This window comes from Lissotriton helveticus, chromosome 9 (assembly GCF_964261635.1).
Source record: "Lissotriton helveticus chromosome 9, aLisHel1.1, whole genome shotgun sequence".
In the NCBI taxonomy this organism is placed as follows: Eukaryota; Metazoa; Chordata; class Amphibia; order Caudata; family Salamandridae; genus Lissotriton; species Lissotriton helveticus.
Genome location: NC_136070.1, coordinates 987810006 through 987835317, shown reverse-complemented (window position 1 = coordinate 987835317; position 25312 = coordinate 987810006). Strand labels below are relative to the sequence as shown.

The 25312-nt window shown below is 41.8% G+C and overlaps 1 protein-coding gene across 1 annotated transcript in view; it reads left to right on the top strand.

The window, feature by feature from the left end:
• The window catches only part of DOCK3 (dedicator of cytokinesis 3), a 1382531-nt gene that overhangs the window by 1063091 nt on the left and 294128 nt on the right, over nt 1-25312 (top strand). Inside the window, exon 22 of the mRNA XM_078661294.1 lies at nt 4643-4724. Coding sequence (XP_078517420.1) covers nt 4643-4724 — 82 coding nt within the window. The remainder of the gene's footprint in view (nt 1-4642; nt 4725-25312) is intronic.

The window sequence follows — 25312 nt, the reverse complement described above, 5'->3', positions numbered from 1 at the left end:
TGGAAGGCTCTGGGGGCATCTCTGGCTCAAACAATTCTTGATGGTCAGGATGTGGCCAAATGATTTGTGCTGACCACAATATTCGTGATTGCCTGAGAAGGGTGGTTGGCACTAGATTTGTGCTTCACCTCATGCATGAATGTGAGCCACTGAATTACCTTGACATGTATAAGCCTCTCTCATGGATATTACCTTTTGATGCCTCCAGTGTTGTTAGTGAAAGAGCTGATTCTGTTCAAGAGTATTTAAGGTCAATAGAGCCACGGTATGATCCCGGGTTCTCTAGAGCCCTGCCACATAGTTTGCACATCAGTTCAGAAAATTCAGGGGCTCCACCAGGTGCCTGATGTGTAGACAGTGACAGTCTTGTCAATCACTGCAGTAGTCACCCCAGCCCCTTTTGACACCAGGAACATGGGTCTGGCAGACAACAGACACACCAGCATTGTCACCAGACTTCTCAGTTCCCTTCCCCTGCGGCAACAGTCACCAAGCTGCTTTAGTTTGCCCTTGGTATCATGCACCCATTCCGTAGGAAGCAGGATTCTGTATTTCCTCCCAAGGTGGCGATTCATCTTGTCCGACAGATGGGTCACACAAATCAATCAGCATGGCTAAGCCCTATACTTTCTTTTTGTTCTGCAAAATTTACCCATACCCAAATAACTTTCAGAGGAGAACTTCTACATTCTAGTACAGGAGGTGCAAGTGTTGCTATCCAAAGGTTCTATCGCAAGAGTTCCAGACCTGGAAAGAGAAGAGGGCTGGTAATCTTGTTACTTCCTTGTGCTGATGCACGACAGAGACCACCAGCCTATGTGCACCTTCGACCATTGAATGCTTCTTGTGGAAAAGCAAATTCACAATGCTCATACTGGCACACACATTGCCTGTAGTGGACTTTGAGAACTGAATGATGCCCTTGGCTCAGAGAGATGCTTATTTTCACATACTTTTCCTGCAGTCCCACAGATGTTTCCGCTAGTTCAAGGTCAGCAAGGAGCACTTTCACTTTGCAGTGCTTCCCTATGTCCTCACCAGCTCCCCACAAAAGTGATGTCAGTGATTGCAGCCCACCTTTGGAAAATGGGAATGCCAGTTTTTCCCTACCTCATGTAAATGGCAAATCTCGTGACATCCTTGAGGTTCTCCATCAATGAGCAGCAAGCCGCACCTGACTCCTTAGCAGAGGTTGCCATTCAGAATCAGAATTCTATTTATTTGGCTGCGAATAGCCTTAAAAGCATGCAGGATATGTGCAAAATAGCAACAAAATACATACAAATTATTAAAAACACGCAACTAAAAAAAATAACATTATCAGGTTTGAAAAGTTAATAAACAACAATCTAAATGTCAATGTCAAAAAAGCTTTATTTCGGCTATTACAGCCATAAAAGCAAATATAAAATAACATTCTCCATGAAAAATATTTCACAGGACAACATGATAATTAGACACTACAAAAAGTACAATTATCAAGTGGAATTATCATTAAAACCAATAAGAAGTTACAAGAAATAGCAACATGCAGAGGATCACACCCCCAGAAATCGATAATCACGGGTTGGGCAGCAGACAAGGGCAAATACTATAGCAAGGGCATCAATTTCCACAATAAAACCAGTATAGTCAATTAAAAAAGGCACTTTAAAATATAAATTAAGCGAAAAAAATGTAAAAAGAAATTTACAGCCTAAGTTTTTACTGATTTAGGATCACAATAATAAGCCTAAGGAAACAGGATTACTAAATTCTCAGGTCAGCCTTTCAATAAACACCTACATTTGCACCACATAGCAAATAAAAATGTGGAGATTGCAACAGCAAAAACTGGGTGAGTATCGTGTTTAGTTCCCTATAGAATTCTCTACGGTTTCTTATACCCAAATTTCTGCATAATTGGAGGACCCATTTAGATCTGGCCCTTCTATATGCCAAGCAGAAGAATAATACATGAATTTCTGTTTCTTCCGCTACTAAGCACCCCGGTCAGAGTTGTTTAATGGCGCCCCCCACTTATTAGTAAACGCATGGAGCGGGAGCGTCCCATGTCTAAATTGCAGAAACATTTTCTTTGCTGCAAGGGGTTGGATAAAATCCAACACCAACTTCAGCTTATAATGCTGTTTTGCATCCAGGAACCCAGAAGTCAAACTGGAAGAGTCTACTGTCTGCTAAATACATGCCAGTTTATATTCTTTCAAAGCAATTGCAAGTGATTTTTTTAGAAATGACTGGACATGTCTTATCTGGGCTGACCATAGGTCATCCCTCCCTATGGCACGGAATGTATTCCTAATAAAAGACAACCACAGGATATTCCCCGCCCCCGAAGTAGACATAAAAGCTTTTAGTTCCTCCCTGTAATTTCCTAACTCTGGCGTACACCATAACCGTCGCCAGTAAAGGAGTGGACGAGAAGCAATTAGATCTTACGATGGGGATAATGCCCAAATCCATCCTTAAGGGTATTAAGGGGGTACTTTTGGGCAAACCCAAAAGTTGTTTTATAAAATTGTTTTCTGTCACGGTTAGAACATTAGCTGAACAATGGCCCCAAAGTTCAGCACTGTACATTGATGCTCCCCTCGCTTGAACCTTATAGATTTCTACAGGTGGACTTATAACATTTATGGCATAACTCCTATGTACTTTTAAAATCCCCCTGGTTGCCTGGATTAACTTAAGGTTAAATAAAACAGGCTGGAATGAACAAAACCGAAATTAAAACAGAGATGGGTACTAATTCATCACTCTACTAAAAATAATCTAAAAGCATTGACCTCCTGGAGCGGACTGCAGCTTTAGGAAACAGAATCACTTGTCCACACATTTTATCGCCTGGTAATGCAAGTATAAAAATGGTATGCTTACATACAAAGCTGTAGATTCCTAAGCCTTCAAAATGGTATGAGGAACTTTTTGGTACACATTTTATAATATTCACCAAAAAGGAGAAAATGTACCATAGTTTGTTTGTGTAATTTAGCACATGGGCATTCTCTAGAGTTGAGCTGGGGTTGCTGAAAAACAGAGAAAGTACTTCACTATACCTGCTTGAAAGATAACCAGTAAAAGCCAACTCTTGGTAGTAGTCTGCAAATAGTTGGCAGAAGTGGCCACAAGCTTAAGATATAAATAATGCTTAACACTAGATTTTTTTCTTATAGCCCTCAACCTCTCTTCTTTACCTCGCTCTAACAGCAAGACTTGCACTTATTTTGTGACAGAAATTCCCGCGGTGATCTGTCTAAAAGCAAACCAGCCAATCCAGTGGCTTCCAGGGATTTCTTGATGTATGCTATCCAGGGGGTCTAGATACCCTCATCACAAGCCAAACAGTCTAAAACGATCCCTCTAGTTAATTTTGCTTTATCTGAGCTCCAGGTAGATAGCCACAAGAGAGTTGGCCGACTATAAATAAAATCGCTCAGAAAGTCTAATCGTAGTTCTTTGTGGCAAATAAAACTAGAGGTTGACACAGGGTTGACAATACTCTCTGACAGAAACAATTTTCCTTCCTTTGGAGGTTGGTCAGGTCACCCAAGCCCCATAAGCCTTCCCCTTAAGTTGCTATAGGAACACATTGTGCTGAATATATATGCAAAACGGGTGTAAGAACCCTCTCTCATTGGTCCTGCTTTGTGCAATATGCGCAGCCCATGTCCTAGACGTGCTGAGAGTAACCCCTAGTTAAGATAAGGAACTAGTGCTTGATAACACTTCTTTACCAACGGTAATAGTTAAGGTTCGTGCACTGTGGGCCACTGGTCATTATAAAAAGACTTAGTAAAATGAGTTAATAAATCCAGCCTGGCCATAAGCTTAGCCCGATTAACACCATCGAAGGCCATTGTCAAGGCCCTAAAGGCTAGAGGTTACCGTTCATTGAAGCTATTGTTGATACAGTGCAGTTCAAGGCCTTACATCCACTGGAACGAGTCCAGGGCTTATGGGCTATGATCCCAATGCTCAGCCTCAGTCCTGGATCTTGATGATAGTAGCTCTGAGATGTATTGGCTTCCTGTATCTTCCTACCCAAGCATGCTTGTTAGCACACGCAGACTCTGCAATGGAATCGGAAGTTCCAGTCAGCCCAGCACCAAGGACATTTATTGGATGTCATCCAAATATCACTGCTGCATTACTAATCAACTGCAAATCAAGCCTGGAATATTCCGAGAACAAAAAGTTGTCTATGTTTTTATAAAGTTGTTCATAAATTTTAGGTTGAAAGCAAAAAAAGTAATGCAGCTTCCTAGCTCACACCCAGAGACCATATGACTATGTAAATGTGAAACAATATTAGGGGATCTATAATTACTTCTAAACATGAGAAATGTTACAAGTTTGAAAATATATTGAAGCTAACATGGCGTTACACAATTGTGCCAAGGTTGTCTCAGAAATATGAAATAGAAAATTCATATGTTTGGATTTTGTCGGATGAGCAAGCCTAAGTATCTCTCCCAGTACAGGTGAACCTGAGAGGTTTTGGGCCAGGATTGGGTGCATTATTTCTGGCCAGCCTTCTTTACCTACATCTCTAAAAGCATTCTACTTTTTAGACTACTTATCAAACTTTCTTGATGGTATTGTCTATTGTTATTCAGATGGTGATGCTTTCTCTTTCACACAGGGAACTGATACGATGTTTGAAGTGGTACATGGACCGATCAGCTGAACTTGTGCGGCAGGACCACATTCAGGAGGCCATGAGGGTAAGCGTTTTGGTTGCATACGTTTGGTGTTACCATATAAAGGCCTTATACATGCTTGTCAGCTCTACCCTTGTCAATTATTCATACATAGAGAACCATCCTTGCCCTTGTAAATAGCCTGTTCTTTTGTCCTTCACATTTTATTGAGCAGTGAGTGGTGGAATCTTTGACATAAACAAACTCTTGGTAATTTATTTTCAGTAGTGACAGTCTTCATCTCAAACATATACGTGGGTCCTGGAGGAATTAACTTTATATGTGATAAAGTACCTGCTACCATGCATTATAAGGAAGTTATTGGTATGTCCATAAGGAAATAAAATGAGAGGGGGCCCTCAATTCAAAGGCACAGGGCTCCGTATCAGACTCTAAAGTCACAAAATGTTTTCTTTAGAATCATGAATCCCCCCAAAGACTCATTCATTATTGTTCCACCACACATAAATCTCTGACTTATTCACAACTCATGTACACGACCCCAATCCTTGTAAGTGCCACAACAGTTACTGACTGTCAAATATCTAATAAAAAGGTGTTTTCATATAACAATATACATGTAATTTAATCTGATCCTTCATGTGCATTATAAAATATATATTAAAAAATGTTTTCTTACTCTCTGTTATTAAACGTTCAGGGGGCGTGGTCTGGGGAGCGTAGCTGGCGGGCGGGGGTGTAGAGGCAGAGTTGTGTATTGAGGTATGCTGGTCCGGTGTCGTGGAGTGCCTTGTGTGCGTAGGTGAGGAGCTTGAAAGTTATCCTCTTGTTGATGGGGAGCCAGTGCAGGTCTTTCAGGTCGGGTGTGATGTGGCTGCGGCGGGGGATGTCTAGGATCAGGCGCGAGGAGGCGTTCTGAATGCGTTGGAGTCGTGTCAGGAATTTGGCCGGGGCTCCTGCGTAGAGTGCGTTGCCGTAGTCCAGTCTACTGCTGACGAGGGCCTGGGTGACCGTCCTTCTAGTTTTGGTGGGGATCCACTTGAAGATTATGCGGCGCATGCGGAGGGTGTTTAAGCAGGAGGAGGAGACAGCATTGACCTGCTTTGTCATGGAGAGTGTGGGGTCGAGAATGACCCCTAGGTTTTGTGCGTGGTTGGTGGGTGTAGGGGGCAGAGGCAGAGGCAGAGGGGGTGGAGCCGAAGATGAGGACCTCTGTCTTGTCCGAGTTCAGCTTTAGTCGGCTGTCCCTATTCCAGTTGGCGACAGCCTTCATTCCTTCGTGGAGGTTGCTTTTGGCGGTGTGGGGGTCCTTGGTGAGCAAGAGAATCAGCTGATGTTTAGGTCGTGCTGTTGGGCGACATGGACGAGTGGTGCCATGTAGACGTTGAACAGCGTAGGGCTGAGAGATGAGCCTTGGGGTATGCCGCAGATGATCTCTGTGGCTTTGGAGCGGAAGGGGGGGAGGCGGACGCTCTGGATTCTCCCAGAGAGGAAGGAGTTGGTCCAGTCCAGGGACTTCTCTTGGATTCCGGTGTCGTGGAGGCGTGCTCTTAGTGTGCGGTGGCAGACTGTGTCGAAAGTGGCTGACATGTCAGGGAGGATGAGGGCTGCGGTTTCTCCATTTTAGAGCATGATCCTGATGTCGTCGGTGGCGGCGATGAGGGCAGTTTCTGGGCTGTGGTTGCCGCGGAACCCGAACTGGGATGGGTCCAGGAGGTTGTTCACTTCGAGGAAGCTGGTTAGTTGTTGGTTGATGGCCTTTTCGATGACCTTTGCCGGGAACGGGAGCAGGGAGATGGGTCGGAAGTTCTTGAGGTCCTTGGGGTCCGCCTTGGGTTTCTTTAGTAGGGCGTTGATCTCTGCATGCTTCCATCTCCCCGGGAAGGTCGCTGTCTCGAAGGAGAGGTTGATGGTTTTCTTGAGGTGGGGTGCGATGGTGCTGCTGGATTTGTTTGAGATGTGGTGTGGGCAGGGTTCTTCCGAGTATCCGGAGTGGTCAGTGTTCATGATCTTGATGGTGTCGTCGTCGTTGATGTTGGTCCAGGCAAGCAGGCGGTTGGTGTGGGTGGTGGTCGTGGGAGCGGGGATGTCGAATGTTGCTGAGGTGGTGACGGTGTCGAAGCTGTCGTGGATGTCTGCGATCTTGCGATGGAAGAAGGTGGCCAGCGTGTCGCACAGGTCTTGTGATGGTGGGATGTCTTTGGCTTTGGAGCTGGGGTTGGAGAGTTCCTTTACGATGCTGAAGAGCTCTTTGCTGTTGTGTACGTTGTTGTCTAGGCGGTCTCTGAAGGCGGTCCCTTTGGCGGATCTGATGAGTTGGTGGTGTTGCCGGGTGGCGTTCCTGTGGGCTGTGCAGTTTTCCGGTGTTATTTCGCGGGTCCAGTTTTTCTCTAGTTTACGGCAGGCTCCCTTGGAGGTCTTCGGTGAACCAGCTGGCTCTCTTGCTGATGTGGGTGTTGCCCGGCTTCTTGAACGTGGCGAGGGTGTTGGCGCAGTCGTTGATCCATTGTCTGAGGCTGCGGGCTGCAGTGCCGGGGTCAGTCGGGTCTGTGGGTGGGTCTGGGCGAGGGCGGTGGTCAGGTGGTCCATCAATAACCTCTATGAAAGAAAGGAAAGGAGAGAGCACACATGACAATGCACTCTGTCTTAACTGTTTGCTAATTTGTACAAATAATTAATATAAGCATATGATTATGACAAGGTTCTCATCTAGTGTTCTCATCTAGTGTGCCAATATGTTCCCCAAGCGTGTTTCGGTGGTTTGAAGCCATTTCTGACCACCTTCTTCAAGACAACAGAATATCTCTCACATTTCAATCTTATCGTTAATATGTGTGTGCAAACATGTAAATGATACTGGGCCAGATGTAATAACACAATTTCCCATAGGCACAGAATGGGTAAAACTGTTTGATACATCTGGCTCACTATTACCAATCATATATCAACATTGGTAACCTAATCAGAATAAATACATATATACTGTGATTTTTCAATCTGTGATCCATAATGTTACATATATATAAACACACACTAACTTCTAATGGCACTTATCTCACTCAGGCTTAGGGGTTCACCAATGTACACTGCATGAACCAATCTTCTCTGACATAGCTCATATATCTTTTACACTTCTCACATCATGGAATACTTTCAGGCGACCTCTCTCCACATGCTATGCATACATAGTTCGGCTTTTTACTTTCACGCATAATGATGGTGGGCTATCTTTATTTATCAAGACTCACTAGGTGAACCCCTAACTTGGCCCTCGTTCGTTTTTTTTCGGTATTAATCCAGATCCGATGTGTTTATTTAGCATGTAGCACAATGTGGGTACTCTCGCCACCTGCTAGATCAATCTCTGAGGGAGACTGAAAGGTGAATTTACCCCTCACCCCCTCTTGGCTTTAGGGTCGGCCATAACCTATATCGTTCATTAATCCTGATGAAGGTAGCTTACAATATTCCTACCTTTGTCCTAAATTAAATACCCCTTTTCAATGGTTTGCAGGGATCTCGATTGGATTCTTAAAACTCCAGGCTTCCTGGCCAGCTTGAGCACAATGTCAGAATTACCGGATGTCCAATCAGGCCTCCCACCTTCTATAAAACAATGTTTAAAGCATAGTTACTAAAACAGTCCTGTTTTCCAAGACGGTAAGATCTCCTTACAATATGTTCTCATTATGGGGCTCTGAGACTCCGCCCTTTTCTCAAAGTTGTTTGTTAGTCTCTCTACTCTGAATTTTTTAGAATGTAGCCCCTGTCTCTTGTTGTTTGTATTTTATTTCTATTTCCTCGGACAGTGCCACACTCGGGCTTCGTTTTATTGTGACTTTCTCTTGAACATATCAAAAACATGCCCCAAATTACTCAGCCCCCCCATATTGGGGCACTGTACCTTGTGATGATTTTATTCTCTAGTGCTTGTTTATTCCCCTTGGCCATCCCTCATCCCCCACATCAAGTGTGGCTAGTGCCCACGGACCGCTTGGGATTTTATCCCTCACGGCCAGGGGCAGTGCCCAGGATTAAACTCACCACCTCTCTTAATAAGACGGGGTGTTACTGGAGCAATTGATTTCAGTCTCACCCAGGAGCCATTGTTACCACCTTTCACCCAGGCCTCGGCTCCCCTCTTACGTCATTAGTGGTGTCCTGTGTGCATGCGTCACTGTGCACCTCTTCCTTTTCAAATTTGGTCTAATTTGAAAAACGCCATAATCCGGAGCTTGTCCACCCTTCTTATGGTGTGACATGTTTACGTTCCACCAATCATGTATTCTATTCTCTTAAGTGGGAGAGGCTGTATCGTGAATATAGCGCCGTCTTGTAATATATTCATCTAACAATTACTACACGTCTGGTGCCTTTCGACTACCCACTATATCCCATTGGGACCTCATGAGCATGTATCATTAATAAATGTGAAACCAAAGAGCTGTTTTTTGCTATTGTAATGCATATCTGTTACGTGGCACGCCCCTCCCTATATGTTAGTCGCCCACTACTGTTTATGTCAATCATGTTTCAATCTCACTTTGGTAGTGATGATTTATATACAGAAATATCATTGTCTCTGTCAATATCAATATATTGATATTACTACAACACAAGTCCTGTGCACACGTTATAAATGGTTAATCATACAGGTTTTTCTTTAGATGAAGAATAAGGAGCGCAAAATCATGAGTAATGAGACAAGGTAGACACATATGAATAGTTTCTTTTAGGTGTATTGGGCCTTCCTGTTCTGGAAGGTTGACATCAAGACAAAACCTTGATGTCAACCTTTCAGAATAGGATGCCCAATAATTTTGAGCTCCTTATTCTTTATCTAAAGAAAACCTGTATGATTAACCATTTATAACGTGTGCACAGGACTTGTCTTTGTATCTATTTGGTTGGGCCCTTGCCAACCCCTACAGAGGTTTATTGGGTCTCCTCTGACCGTGTTGCACCGTTCTTATCTTGTGTCTTTAATCATACTTACCGCTACCAGCACAGGCGCCACTATTTCTTGTACACTCTAAAACCCTACACAGAATCCACCTCATATTGATATTACTATAAGGAACCTTGTCATTCTGCCACACTACTACTCGTTTCCGTGTATTTTAAGTAGCGCCATCTTCTAATGTGGCTAGCTGACATGTTGGAGGCCACAGTCTGTGGACAAAAAGTCTATTGTTAATGTAACAGCCTAACTTTATTTAAGTTTCCAATTATAATGATCTGTCTCAAGTATAATGTGCATGTTTAAGTCCTGAGACCTCTTTTATATATCCTCTCATTCTCTAGTTTTATAGGCTTCCCCAGCAATTCAAAGTATGACTTACAGTCTGGTTCAGCTAATTTCCCTCCTGTTCCAATTATTATTTTATCTTTAAGGTAAAAGAAAGGTGCACTGCTGAGGGAAAGCAAAATATGTAATTGACGTATGTCAAGTCAGCTTGACAATGTGCACTAATTAATTTAAGTGAATTCTAGTGGGAATGCATCTTTCCCTTTATAAGAGAACCAACAAGACTGATAGCATGAAATAAATTATATATTTAAAGCTACAACTGTGTTTTTTCAAAACAATACAAATTTCTACTTCCAGTTAAAAGTGAAAACTTGTTTTTTTTTTACCAACCATTGCCCTGAAGAAAGCTTTGAATGTAAGCAAAAGGTCAAAGCAGATTTGCAGAGTTTATTAGAAACATGACCTTTTCGAGGAATTGGGGAACATCGTGAATTTTATTGTCTGACCTGGTTTCAACATTTTGAATGAAAACTAGGCAACCAAATAAAAAGAGCCCAGTGCGCCACTTCTTTTCATATCTAAATGTCAATGCACAGAATGCGTTATGGTGTATATGATGCTGCTTAATTTGAACCTTTGCTTTTCGTCCTGTAGTGATGTTAGGTAAGAAAATATCCCTTGGCATTTGCAACTTTCAAGCAGGATCAACTTTTCATTACAATTTTCTGGACCAAATCCCTAAATCTAACTTGAATAAAACAATGGAAATTCAATTTACGTTCAATGTATTGCTTCTGCACCATATATTATCGGTAGCTAAATAAGTTTGACTCTCATATTAATTCATTTTGCTAAACAAACGTTTACGACTCTTAGGATCCCAGGAGATAGAATCCTTCTGAAGATCAGCAGTAATAAATGTTTGTAGTGGCCCCAGTTTTGAGGGCAAACTCTCCTGATTTGTGTGACTGGGATGTGAAGTTGTCACAAAACAATAAAGTGACAGGATAAGTCCATTACTTCCGCATTTGTATACCCAGACAACTGTTCCCCATAAGCAAATATAATTAACATCTTCACTTAAGCACATCAGTAAAGCTCTCCATAAGGACCTGGTTGTTTAAACAAAAGCAGAAAAGCATAAAGAGCAAATTGGGTTTTATTGCCCATGAAGTGAATAGCTTGAGTTATACCATGTGAGATCGTAAAATGTCAATAAAATAATGTACTGCCTTTGGATTGCTCAGCGATCCACATAAATCAATTGAACTATTTAGAGCAATGAACAACTAGTGAAATCAAGTGCCTCGCAGCTGATATGAAAGACAAATGCTAAAGAACAGTAGCCTTTGCAGCCTGAATAACAACACCTAGATAGATAAATAGAGACATCATCATTTAGCATATGATAGTACTTCAAAGGTTGGATCAAACTGGCCTACACAGTGTCCTACCATGATGAGTTCCTGGAGGGATTGTTGTATAGAATATTGAATCAGACAAATTGGTGGGTCACAATATCATGACCACAATATAGAGGGACAAAATATCGAACAGGTAAGTGAACAGAGAGAGGTAACGATTTACTCCTCTTAACTCCACATCTACATACCTTGAAGATATGCATATCACCACGGTATGTATATATATATATATATGGACTTGGGTATAGAAATTTATACACACTCACCTTTCAATATTTGTCCCTCAATAATGTGGTCGCAATATTGTGACCCGTATATATTTTGCATTCAGTTTTCGAAGCCTACACCTCCTTACACCTCCTGGAGGTTATGGAATGGAAGAAGGTGTTAAACATATATTCTGAATCATGTTTTAAGACGGGTAATGTTCTTAACTGAGAGAAGGGGATTAATGGTTCTCTTCTACAAAGCAACATCAGTGTAACTTCAGAGGAAGATGTGTTTTACTATTGATTAGGAAAAGTGATTTGTACTTCATAGATCTCCAACTGTGTATTAAGCTTAACTTTTGGAAACTATTTGCTATCTCTCATTTCCAAAAACATATTGGCTGCAGTAGCTTGTTGGATGTGTCAGTCAGGAGTATGTTCAGACAGAGAACTAAAGGTATCACTGTTTTTTCAATAGCAGCATTCATAGAAATCAAAGATATAATTCAGTTTTTATGCCAGAGATCCAGGTTCACTTTGATCTTTGGAGTCCAGCTTGTAGTCATTTTAGCTTAATCTTTGGCTTGTGAGCATTGTAAATTGGGTCCACCTTTTTATCTGACAGCATTTGTTTTTCCGCATCCCATTGAGGGAGCTCAGAAATTTGTGTGTAATGTTCAGTTCTTTACAGTTTTTGCAAAGCTTCAATGTGTTTCTGTATGGTGGAAAAAGAGGTAACTTGATGCTGGGCAGTCCATAGACACATTGCTTGATTGCAGTCATGACAAGAACGCAAGGTTCAAGGTTTTTTTCTGGAATGTTGGTAAAAATGAGAGGACTCCTTGTTTCAATACAGGACTGATGGGCCTTGTGATTAATTCATTCACTCGTCTAGGAGTCCTCATCTAACAACACTCCGAGGGTTCAGGTTTTTGCATAAGCTGCAGGAGAGGGTCTGAAAGTATTTGGACAGCTGAAGGGGAATGGGCCCTTGAAAAGGAGTTCAGTCTTGCACAGTTAACCCAGTGCTAGTTCTGATGCATTAAGTGCTGGAAATAGGTGCATTGCATATTTGTGCTAGTCTCTAGACCCAGACTGAAAATTAAAAAGGCTTATGTATTTTTTGTACACACATGATAAGTGATTATGGATAGAGTGATGCAGGCCTGTAATGCCAAGTAGTATCTAATGAGAGGTGTAAACAGATGAGATCCCTGTGGCTCCTCCTACATAGGATTTTGAAGGTTTTGAACTGAAAGCTATGTTAGTCCTCTTAAAACCCTGCAAATGGTCTTATAACAGATGTCATTGGAAAATGTCCAGATTCACACGAGCCCCAGGCAATGCACAGAGGGGGATACAAGATGGTTGCACATGCGGGCTTTACCTCAGGTTCCAGAGGTGTGGGTTGCATGGTGAAAAACACGCTCCCACTTGCCATAAGCTCCACATGGGTGGGTGATTGAGGCAGATGGGATGTGGGAGGGCCGTCTCATCACCTTTATGTCTATATACATTCCCACGGCCTGCAGGGCACTACGTTCGCTGACTTAGGTGCGGTCCTGCTCACCATTCCGGATGGTCTTTTAATACTAAGGGACGACTTCAACGCAGTGGTCTTGGGCACATTAGATAGATATCCCCCTCAGGAGGTGGGGCCATCTGCCCGTTGGCTGCCGGATTTCCTTGAAGCAATGGGACTAGTCAAGGGATAAAGAGTCTATCATCCGGACCAGATACAACACACCTTTCATTCTGGGGTGCACCACTGCCTCTCCCGTTTAGACTATTGTCTCAAACCAGCTGCACAAGTCGCCTACATACACAAAATTAAACACTTGGCTAAAGGCATCTCAGATCACTCACCCGTTTGGGTTCACATGTTCCCTAGTCCGAGTAAAGTGGGGAGGTTAGCCCCAATTAACCCTTGGCACCTCCGCAACCCTAAAATCCGCAAAGACCTTCTCAAAGCCATAGACGAATATTTCTCCGACAAAGTGGAATCAGTATCCTCTTCCCAGACCCTGTGGGAAGCATTCAAGACTGTAATTTGGGGGCAGGCCCTGACATTGATATCTGGCTCCAAGAAAGAGAAACTGAAAGAAGTTCATGAACTTGAATCTGACATTTATAGACTGGGGAGTGACCTAGAATCTGGGGTGATGCCAGAGAAACTTCATCTACTGAGCCTTAAACAACACGATTACAAGGCTCTAGTCTCAGATAGGGCCAAGACCCTGAGTAGGGAACAACAGGGTAGGATCTACGACCTGGGAGATAAATCAGGGAAGCTCATAGCGTGGCTGGACCGAAGGGAGTGGGCAAGCAGGCTGATCCCAGAGCTTAAGGTGGAAGGAGGCATTTTGATCACAGAGCCACAGGTCATAGTGGACAGGTTTGCTGGTCATTTCCAGACTGTCTATATGATAGTTACTTCCCACACAGAGGTGGATTCTCAGGAATTACTGTCTGATATTAGGCTCCTCTGCCTCTTCCTTGAAGGCCCAGACAACCTGGACAGCACTTTGACAACAGATGAGATAGCGCAAGCAATCCGATCTTTAAATGCAGGGAAAGCTGCGGGCCCTTATGGCCTCCCCATTGAACTATACAAACTGAGACTGGATAAACTCACCCCTTATTTGAAATCTATGTTTGAAGAATTCAGGGAAGTAGGAGTGTTGCCCAGGGAACAAAGGATAGCTACTATTGTCACTATTCATAAAGAAGGAAAACCCAAAACAATCTGTGCCTCGTACAGGCCAATCTCTCTCCTCAACGCTGAGCCTAAAATATTGTCCAACCTCTTACTTAATCGCTTGGTAAAATTGATCAGTAGTTTAGTGCATCCAGATCAATCTGGCTTTATGCCTCACAGAAATACGGCATCACAGAATCTACTAGATCCCACACCCTTCGAGAGCCAGCTGTGATTGTGTCTTTAGACGCGACCATGGCCTTCGATACCATTGAGTGAGCCTACCTGTGGGCAGTTTTGGCAAAGATGGGATTTGGCCCGGAATACATCCAATGGGTGCGTCTTTTATATACTGAACCACTGGCTCAAGTGGTGGTAAATAACACATTATCAGCTTCTTTTCTGCTTAGTCGGGGAACTCGTCAAGGTTGCCCGCTGTCCCCTCTCCTTTTCTCCCTGGCCCTGGAACCCCTTACAGCCTAGATCCGTTGGATTCCGATGATAAGGGGATTGCAATGGTCCCCCGGCTGGGTGGACCGCATCTCACTTTAGGCGGACGACATATTACTTTATTTGGCTTCCCCTAAGAAATCTCTTGTAGTGGTATTGGACATTCTTGCAGTTTTCCGTAGATTCTCTGGGTTTTCCGTCAATTGGGGGAAATCCCTGTTATTTGTTCTGAGGGAGGAGCCACCCATCCCTACGAGAAACTGCCGAATACAAATCAACACGGTGGGGTTTAAATATTTATGGCTTTTTGTCTCACTGAAGCCCTCAGTCCGTTATGCCCAAAATCTCCTTCCCCCTCTGCGCAAACTCAAAAGTGATATTGCCAGTTGGATGACGCTTCCCCTGTCCCTCTTGGGCAGAACCACCCTGTTTAAAATGGTGTCCCTACCAAGGTTCCTATATGTCCTGCAGAACACTATTTCAAGGAGATTGGAGGCCTGCAGAGAGACCTACTATGGGACGTCAAACCTCGAATCGTCCTGAGTACATTAACACTAAATTGGTATGACGGAGGCATTAGCCTCTTGGATATCAAGAAATACAATTGGGCATCCTATCTTGCAGCCGTTAATCGTGGCACATATGGTCGTGCTGATGATCCCGGCTACGCCATGGATAGATGGCTTCTTCCGGGTGGCAACTACAATAGAGCATTTATTCCCGAATTAAACGATTTAGTTTAACAGGCCCCACTAAACACTCCATTCAAATTGGCATGACGCCACTCATTCTCTTGGATGCAGAAATAGATTGACATTGGCCACCGCTCTTTGGGACTCTGAGAAACTAGGTGACTTGTGGAAAACGAAAGGGTTCGACAGGTGGAACCTTATTGGGATTTCGCATATTAAAGATGCTTGGGGAGGTGGAGGGATTACGTCCTTCAGTACTCTTCAGAATGAATACAAGCTGGCAGGCACAGAACACTTTCGCTACATACAGGTCCTACACTCCCCCCAGTCTTCTTTACCTAAAGTCACTGTTCCTCCGGAGGCTTCTCTCCTGGAGGACAGGATTTTAGACGGTCACCTTCCTTAATTTACAAGAAGTTAATTAACCACATGGCGGCCCCCCTCTAGACACTACGGGATAGGTGGGTGCACAATGGGATAGAACTAGGTGATGAGGACTGGCAGGTAGCAGTATCTTCCCCCAGGGTGGTGGCTATCCCGGCACGACTGCGGTTGGTGCAGCTTAAGATCCTTCATAGGATTTACATTACGGGGCCCCGATTAGTGCGCATGGGGTGGTAAGACACTGGAGAATGCAGACGGCGCTGTGGCCTCACAGGAACGTTCATACACACTATCTGGGAATGTACATATATTAGCTCTTTCTGGCTCCAGATACATGACACAATCAATAAGGTGCTACGGGCATGTCTCCGTCTGGAGCAAGACAATGCCTCCTAAACATCTGGGAGCCCACGGATTTGAACACTCATCAGACACAATGGGCCACCCTAGGGTTCATGCTGGCAAAGAGAAACATCGCCCAACTATGGGGGGCAACGCACCCACCCACACTAGAAGCCTGGGAAAGAAATCTCGATTGGCACATGTTTAGAGGGAAGACAGTATACTTGGCAAGGGGGTGCCCTAAAAAGTGGTCCCGTATATGGGGCACGTGGAATACTTATAGAGGAGAGATCTGTTCACCACCTCGAGGTGCCGAACAAGATGACCCAACCTCCCCGTAATGTTCCTCTTTTATGTAATGATTGTCTATTTCTTCCTCCGGGCGTATTGCGATGTATAATTGGTCTGGTCCTCTGTATTGTACTATCTAAACCGATTTCTGTTTACTAAAAAGATATTTTTTTTTTAAATAGACTTTGCACCTGTAATTCCTATCACACTCTCATAATATTGCTTCACAATAGTGTAATTTTACACGAGGAGTATATCTCATTCCCTGTTCCGCTTTCTAAGTTTGTGAAGGAATACAAATTCATCTGTGACTTTTTTTTTAATTTTCTGTCACTCTTCTCCACCATGGAAATGATTGGAAATTTACCTCTGAGAAGTGAGGAATTAATCCCTTTCCTGAGGAGGAATGGCAGAGATACATCTCCAGAGTTTAAGTGAGTTTATATGAAGTTATTTCACCACAGAAATACTACTTTTTCCATGGAGAAAGAAAGAGAAGAACAAACTTGTTCCATTAAATTGATATTTCAACAAGTGTAATTAATATCGTGTCACATATTAAAATATAAATTATTTGTTTCATGTACATGGGTGATACCCTCTGGTAAATCATTCTGGTAAACAGTATTTAATTCATAAAGGATTGATGAAAGTATTCAACTCATTTGGTTAATTAAGAAGAAAACATTTGCTGTGCAAATTCATGCATAGTTTATTTTATTGATTAATTTTTGTAAAACTATGATGTATAGCTATATGCAGAGCTTATCATTAATGACCCTTTTGCTTCTTGTTTTGTGTTTGCAGCGCTCGCTACAAAACCATTTTTTGCATTAAATTCCAGAAGTGCTTCCTTAATTAAATGTAATTACTGAATTGAAAATGTCTTGTAATCAGAAGTAAACAGCGAGCTCCCATTATGGTGTTGTGGTTCAGGCTAGATGGGCTTTTCTGCATGAATAGCCTGGTGTTCAGTTCTTGCCAGTTTTGCTGCACATTTGATTTTGCACCTAAACAGATTAAAATTATTGTGTTTGTTTTTTATGTTCCTGGAGATTATTTATGGGGTCCAGTAATGTTTGCCTGTTACAAAATCTAGCCTGCCACCTTGTCTTCTTTACTACTGTCTTGACATACCCTATCTATAAATGTTTTTTTAAAGAGAAGCTCAGATTCCATTAAATCCAGGTGTTCTAGAAATTGCCGAAGGACCTCAAAACCTGTCAGGAAAGGATATTATTGCTTTGGTTTCCAGGATTCTGGCCAATAAAAGCAAGAATTCCTGCAGTGGGATTCTGGAAAGCGTATATATATCTTTCGGTTCATGGCTTATTTTAAATTTAAGACAACATGTTTATATTGTGTTCAATTCCATGGTGACTTCAAGCCATTGTTTAATTAGGTTGCTCAAGCAAACATTTAAAGGCATATTGAGATTAGGAAGATATTGTATGTGCGTGTGCCTTTCACATATTTTTTAGAACCCGTGTAGTAGACATAGTTAACAAATGCAGGGATATCTAGATCTTTCATGGACCTCTTCCCACAGGCTAATGTAATAATCGTAGGGCTCCATGGGAAAGAGTTAACCCAACCTGGACATAACCCACACAGAGACTTGCCATGACCAGTCGTAGGAGTTAATCAGTTAGTGCATTACCTTACATAGAGAATCCAGAAAGCAAAAGAATACTAAGAAAGAGAAATTAAAAATGAAGTATAAAACAAAATCTGTTACAAGAGTAAACAAGTTTGTGTATTGCTTGAGTCATCTTTTTATGCAATGTACAAATTTGTACCCAACAGACTAATCATAAATGTTAACACGCACCTCTTTTTTCAATTAAGTGTTTAAGTCTTGCTGCATTTTAGCATTACTTAACCAGAGTTTGAATCTGGGTGGAATTGACACTTTCTATTGCCTGATCAGTATGATTTTCAAAACCCTCTTGGCAAGCATTACTAAATATTGACACTTGTGATGGTGAGAGATTGCACAAGCGTGTACTCATAATCAGCACTATCTACTTTGCACCTAGGGTATTGACACCTACTTTGAGTGTCGGGGCTTCCAATTCAGATTTCGGGGTTAAATATTTACCTTTGCATTCCCACTTTTTATTTAGTTCTTCACTGGATTTACTGGATATAAATTAGCATTAAATTGGAGTAATGCTTTCCTTTTGTAATTAGAATCATAATTAGCTTAATAAAAAAACAGTAAGCATTTTGCATCTCATAATTAAGTTAAAATTTCCTAAAAACATCTTGAATCTACCTATCGAGGAAATATGTGATCTTAGTCCCATATTTGTCTCAAAGGAGATGAAGAAGATCTTTAAATGGTTCCCAAGCAACACTAGAAAAATTAATGCCTAGCCTGCCCTCTATGCAGGAATCACCAAGCAACTCGCTAAAAGACAAAAACCACCTAGAACTCAGTAGCCAGACTCATCCTCAGCCTCCCACACAGAATTATCATCACACCATACCTCAGGAGCTCCACTGGTTCCTATAAACAGACTAGCTCATTCCAGACTCCTCTAACACACATTCATGACACTACACAACCTAGGGGCCACCAACCTGAACAGTCACATCTCCTCCCACCATCCACCCAGACACCTCTGCTCCACAAAACTAAGATCAGAAGGCCGGCCGTTCTCTTAAATCATTCCTAAAGTGTGGAGCATCCCCCATTTCATATCAAAGCCTCATACTCTCTTCTTGATTCCTCTTGAATCCTCAAGAAGCTGAATACCTGTCTTTTTAATTAACCATCTACCATAGGCAGGGCTAGTCCTTCACACCTGCTAAGTGCCAAGATATCCATGTGGGAGATAATGCAATTTAAACATACAATGACAGAACAGAGTCTTAAACTGATTGAATCATAGGATTTTCTGCCAATTTGCATCTGAGCAGGTTCTAAGAGTGTGAAAATCCATGTTTCCCAGTGCTACTGTATACTTTCCAAATATGGGAACACTAAGGCATTGCTGTATGTTCCACAAGGTATGCTATATCTTAGATTGCCTTGAAGCTAATTAAAATAAATAAATACATAAATCATTTGGTGAAATAAGGATCTGGTCTAATCTGATAAATCATAGCTCTAATAAATGTTACACATCTATATGGGGCAGGCAAAGAATGTAATCTAGCAGCTCAGTAGTTGTGTTGCAAGTCAGTGCTCAACAAATCTGCATTCTCCATTTTACAATACAACTTTTGTTTTAGACTCTTGGTAGCTTACTATATCATACCATTTCAATGAATAGATTCAAGTTTTTCTTGTTTTAATATAAATCGGTAGGCATAGAATAAAAACAATAAGTTTGAACGGTGTAATTTAGTTAAGTAGCCCAATAAGTAAAGGGAAAGATTTTTTTTTCAGATTGCTTACTCAGATAATTAATTTGGAAAGAATTCCCACTTGTTTTCTGGAATTTTTGCTCCTATATATTGTACACTTTTGTTTACATATTATGTCTATTTCTTATTGGTGTGGTAAATATTCCAAACAATGACTTTAGTTTTAGAGTTGTTCATATTTGGCCAGAAAAATTGCCAAATATTTGTGAGGTATTTATAATTGTCGAATATGAATCACGATCATTGAAAATAGTCAGGAGATCATCTGCATATAATTGAAATTTCACCATAGAGGCCCCATATGGAAAGCTGGAATTGAGTTATTAGAATGCAAAAGTATTGATAAAAGCAATATAAAGAACGCTAAATGTATAGAGGAGAGAAAGCAGCCCTGGCTCACCCATCTCATGGTAAAGGGATTGCTGGACTATTCATAATTAGTGATGCTTTGGGATTATGACATTTTTTTTATCATATTGATCAAAGTAATTGTGAACCCCCATGGATAGTTCCAATTAACTAGATCAAAGGCCTTCTCTGCTTCCACCAAGGTGGCCATGAATGGATGGAAGAAGCTGATAGATTCATGAGTGCATTATAAGAAAGAGGTGAATTTATAGTTTAATAAATGGGTTGGGTCAGGTGGCTGAGAAGTCTCATGTTTTCGATGCAGTGACCTTTGATTGATCTCATCCCCACTGGCTCAAGTCTCAGCATATCCACTCAGCCATTCACCCCCTGACTTCGATAAAATCAATACTGTTATGTTCCGTTACAATAAACATCTGTTACTCAGCACCAAGAAACACTTCAGGGTGAATGTGTGATTTATAAATGCATATGTTCCGTTATGAATGATTAAAAAGTATCCTGGGTGATCCATGTGAATAGTTTTCCATTACATTTTTGAAGTCTAGCTAAAACAAGCTTACCTATCTATCATTAGTAAAAAAACAAAAGAGGGCTGTATGATGAGCATAAGTGTGGATTTATGCCTGATTTGCAAGTGAATATTACACTAGCTTCCAGCCAAGAATATAGGATGTTCTATTGTTAAAGATATTGTGCACCAGCTTTAGAGATGGTTCTAGTATTCAAGTTGCAAAATTCGCCTGGAAGTCCGCCCGGGCCAGAGCTTTGCCTTTATTAATTGAATCTGTTGTAAGTGTAATTCCACAACAGAGATTCCCCGTATAATTGCTTCTTGGTCAGAATAGGAAAAAATGGAATTTAGAGGCTTGTTGCATATTGACTCTAAAAATCTAAGTTAGGATTAAAGGGATTCTGTAAATAATCAATTTCTGTATTAATTCCTGATATTCCTATTAAGTCCTGCCATCTACTGTAATCTGTTTGATGTTGCTATTTTTCTCGTTGGCAATCATTTGTTACACCAGCACACTGAACAATTCTTCTTCACATTCTGTTAATTTTTCCAAAGCTTTAATTAGAATACATTAATTAAAAAGTAGTTGTTTAACTACCTTTTTGCAAGGTGAGCAGAAGTTCAGTGAGTAGCAACTCTGATCTCTTTGTGATATTGCTTGTCTTTCCTTTTCCAGTGTATTTTGTTAATGCATCATTGGTTGTCACCCCTCTGATAAAAGCCTAATATGAGTCCTATTGTAAGAAACCTTTTGTGGAGTCAGGTTATTTTTTTTTAAGTCAATAGTATGCATTTGACTATGTTGAGCCAAATCAACATTCCACAATAGGGAACAATCCAAGGTCCAGTAAGTAATTTGACATTTCCTTAATAGTAGTCTGATAAAAGATCAAGATAGCATGGCATGGCTGATATGTGTCTTTGATATACTTCCAACTGAAGGTTATCTTGAAAAAATGTCTTAGAGATGGGGAACAAATATATAAGTGACGGGAATTTATGGAGCAGTGACATGTAAGTAAATCCTGGATCATCTCTGGATTTCTTATGCCATAAACCATACACAACAAAATCTCAGATGAGATATTTTTCTGCCACTCATGTTATTGGTTTTGGAAATCTCAATGTTGTACTCGAATGGTATTTAGATGTCACTACTATATTACAATTTTTGGAGAAGGGGTGGCTGATTAATTCAAGACCCAGTTTTATCACAGGGATTGGGTCATTCGTATTAGGTCCATTTACACCCATTCCCGAAAATGGTAAGGCACCTGATCTTAAGACAACTGTTACCTGTCTCCCAGTAAGAACTGCATTTGTTCTCACAATGTCTCAAAATCACAGTATCACAGGTCATGAATTCTTCTCTAGAAGTTCCAGCTGCAAACTCCCAAAGTGTATTTAACAAATAATAATAATAATAATAATAATAATAAAGGGGTCTTATCGTGCGCAAACTTAGCCCAATGGGCGTCAAGGCGCCTAATTCCAGAACCAGCTCATAGCAAAAACCCTGCGGTTCAGCCTGTGTAGGCTCTTGAAAAGCACCACGTTTTTAAGGCCTTTTTAAACAGCGCTAGAGAGGGTAGAGTCTTGATCTCCATAGGCAAGATGTTCCAGAGCTGGGGGGCAGCGACAGAGAAGGCCCTGGCTCCCCATCTGGTGAGCTTGAAACGAGGGACAACAAGCTGGAATAGTCCCGAAGAGCGAAGACACCTTGTAGGATGGTAGCGGGTAAGCAGGGAGCTGATAGCGCCTTTAGGTCCATCCTCGAGAGCTCTGTAGGTCAGACACAGAATTTTAAAGTAAATTCTGTGCTGGATAGGCAGCCAATGAAGGTCTCTCCTCGCAGTAGTAGCAGAAGAAGCCCTAGAGAGGTCTAGGACAAAACGTGCAGCAGCATTCTGCACGATTTGCAGCCGATGTATGAGGCCCTTGTTGGACTCCATGTAGAGAGAGTTGCAATAATCTAACCTGGAACCAACAAGGGCGACTGCAATCTGCTTACGTGCTTGAAGAGACAAATAGCTGTGAATTCTATTGAGCGTCCTGATCACGCCCCAACAGGTTGCAACAGTCCGATTCACCTGAAGAGACATCGAGAGTGAAGTATCAAACACCACACCCAGATTTCTGGCAGATTGAGAGGGAGTGGGGCAGGTGCCAAGAGAGGAAGGCCACCACTCACTCGACCAGACATCTTGGTCCTTCCCAAAGACCAAGACCTCAGTCTTGTCGCCATTTAGCTTCAGGGAGTTGATAACCATCCAGTCTGCAACATGTTGCATACAGGACCTGAAGCTAGAGGCAGATGTTATGACAGAGGACTGAGTGAGTGACACCATAATCTGGGTGTCATCGGCGTATGATACCACCTCCATCCCCTGCGATCTTACAAGCCTAGCAAGGGGGGCCACGTAGATGTTGAACAGGGTCGGACTTAATGCCGACCCCTGTGGCACCCCACATTGCAAAGACTTCGCTGGGGAGAGGTGGTTGCCGAGCATCACTCTCTGTTCCCTATCAAGGAGAAAGGAGTCGAGGAGGCTCAGGGCCGAACCAGTGACACCTGCCTCCCTAAGCCGAGATGTTAGAATGGCAGGAGACAAGGTGTCAAATGCGGCCGTGAGGTCCAATAGCACTAGAACAGTAGTTTGTCCAGCATCAACTTTGCGTCGGATGTTATCGACTACAAAGGTGAGAGCAGATTCTGTGCTATGATGTTTTCGAAATCCATGTTGGGTGATGTCTAGATACTCAGAGGCCTCAAGAAAAGAAGATAAATGGCGATTCAAATGTGCTTCTAGAATTTTCGCAGGTGCGGGGAGCAAGGAAATGGGTCTAAAATTTTTCAGGAGGCCGGGGTCAAGTGAAGGCTTCTTGAGGAGCGGCTTCACGATGGCCTTCTTCCATACCGATGGAAAAGAGCCTTGGGCAATCGCCTTATTCATCACCTCAAGCAAAGAGGGAAGGAGACTGCTCCTACACTCTTTTAGCTTTTTAAGAGGCAATGGGTCCAATGGAGAGGAGGATTTCATCCTGTCGAGAAGAAGATTCAATCCTTCCAGAGACAGAGATGGAAAATCCGAAAGAAGGCTAGAAGGGGCTATATGCTTCCTAATCGTAATATGAGTCTTTTGCATAAGAACAACATCCGCTTTTGAGTATTGAATTATATGGAACATGGCTCTTCTCTTGTGGACATTATTTTAGTATACCATTAACATTCCAGGTGTTGTCTTGCAGTTTTAGCCCATGATTTACCTCCCACCTATCTAGCCGTAAACTGCGATCAACAATCTTGAGTATCATGCTTGTGTAAATGAAAGAATATCAGTGTTCCTTTTTTTGGTAGCCCTTGCTGCCCTAACTAAACCTCCAATGTATTTTTCAACCCCTACCCACCCAAATGGAGGCTGAATCATTCTGTGAATAGGCACATCTAGCTCTCCAAGGAAAGCCCATTGGAGGATCTTCAACTGTTATTGGAGCAAAACAAATTTCAATTCAAAGACTACACCATAAACTATCATCTATGAACAAAAAGGATCCCTCTATATCTTGTAAAATCCTTTTTACTTTTCTGACCTGTAAGGTAGTTGATAAGATACAACAATCTACCTGAAAATCGGTTCCCTGGAAAAAAAATATCACATTGGTTCACCCAAAAATGTAAATCCATGGTGATAGAGGTTCACCTACAATTCCTTTCCAAACTGAAAGTTATGGTGAGGGTCTAATTGAAGTTTGTTTTTCTTTGTGATCAAACACAGAAACTGTTATTTGAATTGACTAATTTCTAATCACTGTTGGCATAGGCTGAAGTAGAATTTAGGGTGCTTAAAATTATTTTTACATAGTTCTCATTTTGAAAGCATTAGGTTTGCATAAATCGGATGATTTTCAAAGCCAAAAACAACATTGTTTTCCAAATCAAGGGCAAATGAAGCACTCATTAATCCGGAGGTCAACCATTTCCTAAAAAAAGTGTTTTTTTGCTAGAGCTAATTTATCATCCACAGTCATCTTTAAATAACCTGGATGAAGAAACGGGGAACCCCGTGGCAATCTTTCTCTGTTCCTATATCTCAATATCGCAAGAGTGCACTCAATGCCATTTTCTCAAAATTCGGAAATTAGTCAATTCAAATAACAGTTTCTGTGTTTGATCACAAAGAAAAACAAACTTCAATTAGACCCTCACCATAACTTTCAGTTTGGAAAGGAATTGTAGGTGAACCTCTATTACCATGGATTTACATTTTTGGGTGAATCAAAATTCGGAGGCAGCCAAAAACAATCCTAAAGATCAGATTTACATAGCTTTGTGTTTGCGATTACCTAATAGTGGCGGAATGTTTGCGATTTGCTATTAAGTAATCGCAAACAGCAATGTACAAATGTGTGGTTTACACATTTAGAGATTCTCAGTGGGTCGCAAATACACCTACCTTATTAATATTCATGAGGTAGGTCTCAGTTTGCGACCCATTGGAATTCGCAAAAATCGCAGGGGTGGTGGCCTGCTGGGCTCAGCAGACCACCATGACTGTGATTGCTTTTAAATAAAGCAATGTTTTTTAAAAATGTGTTTAAAAAAAAAAGAAAAGTTTACTTTTAATTTCTTAAGAGTAGGCAGTTGTCCG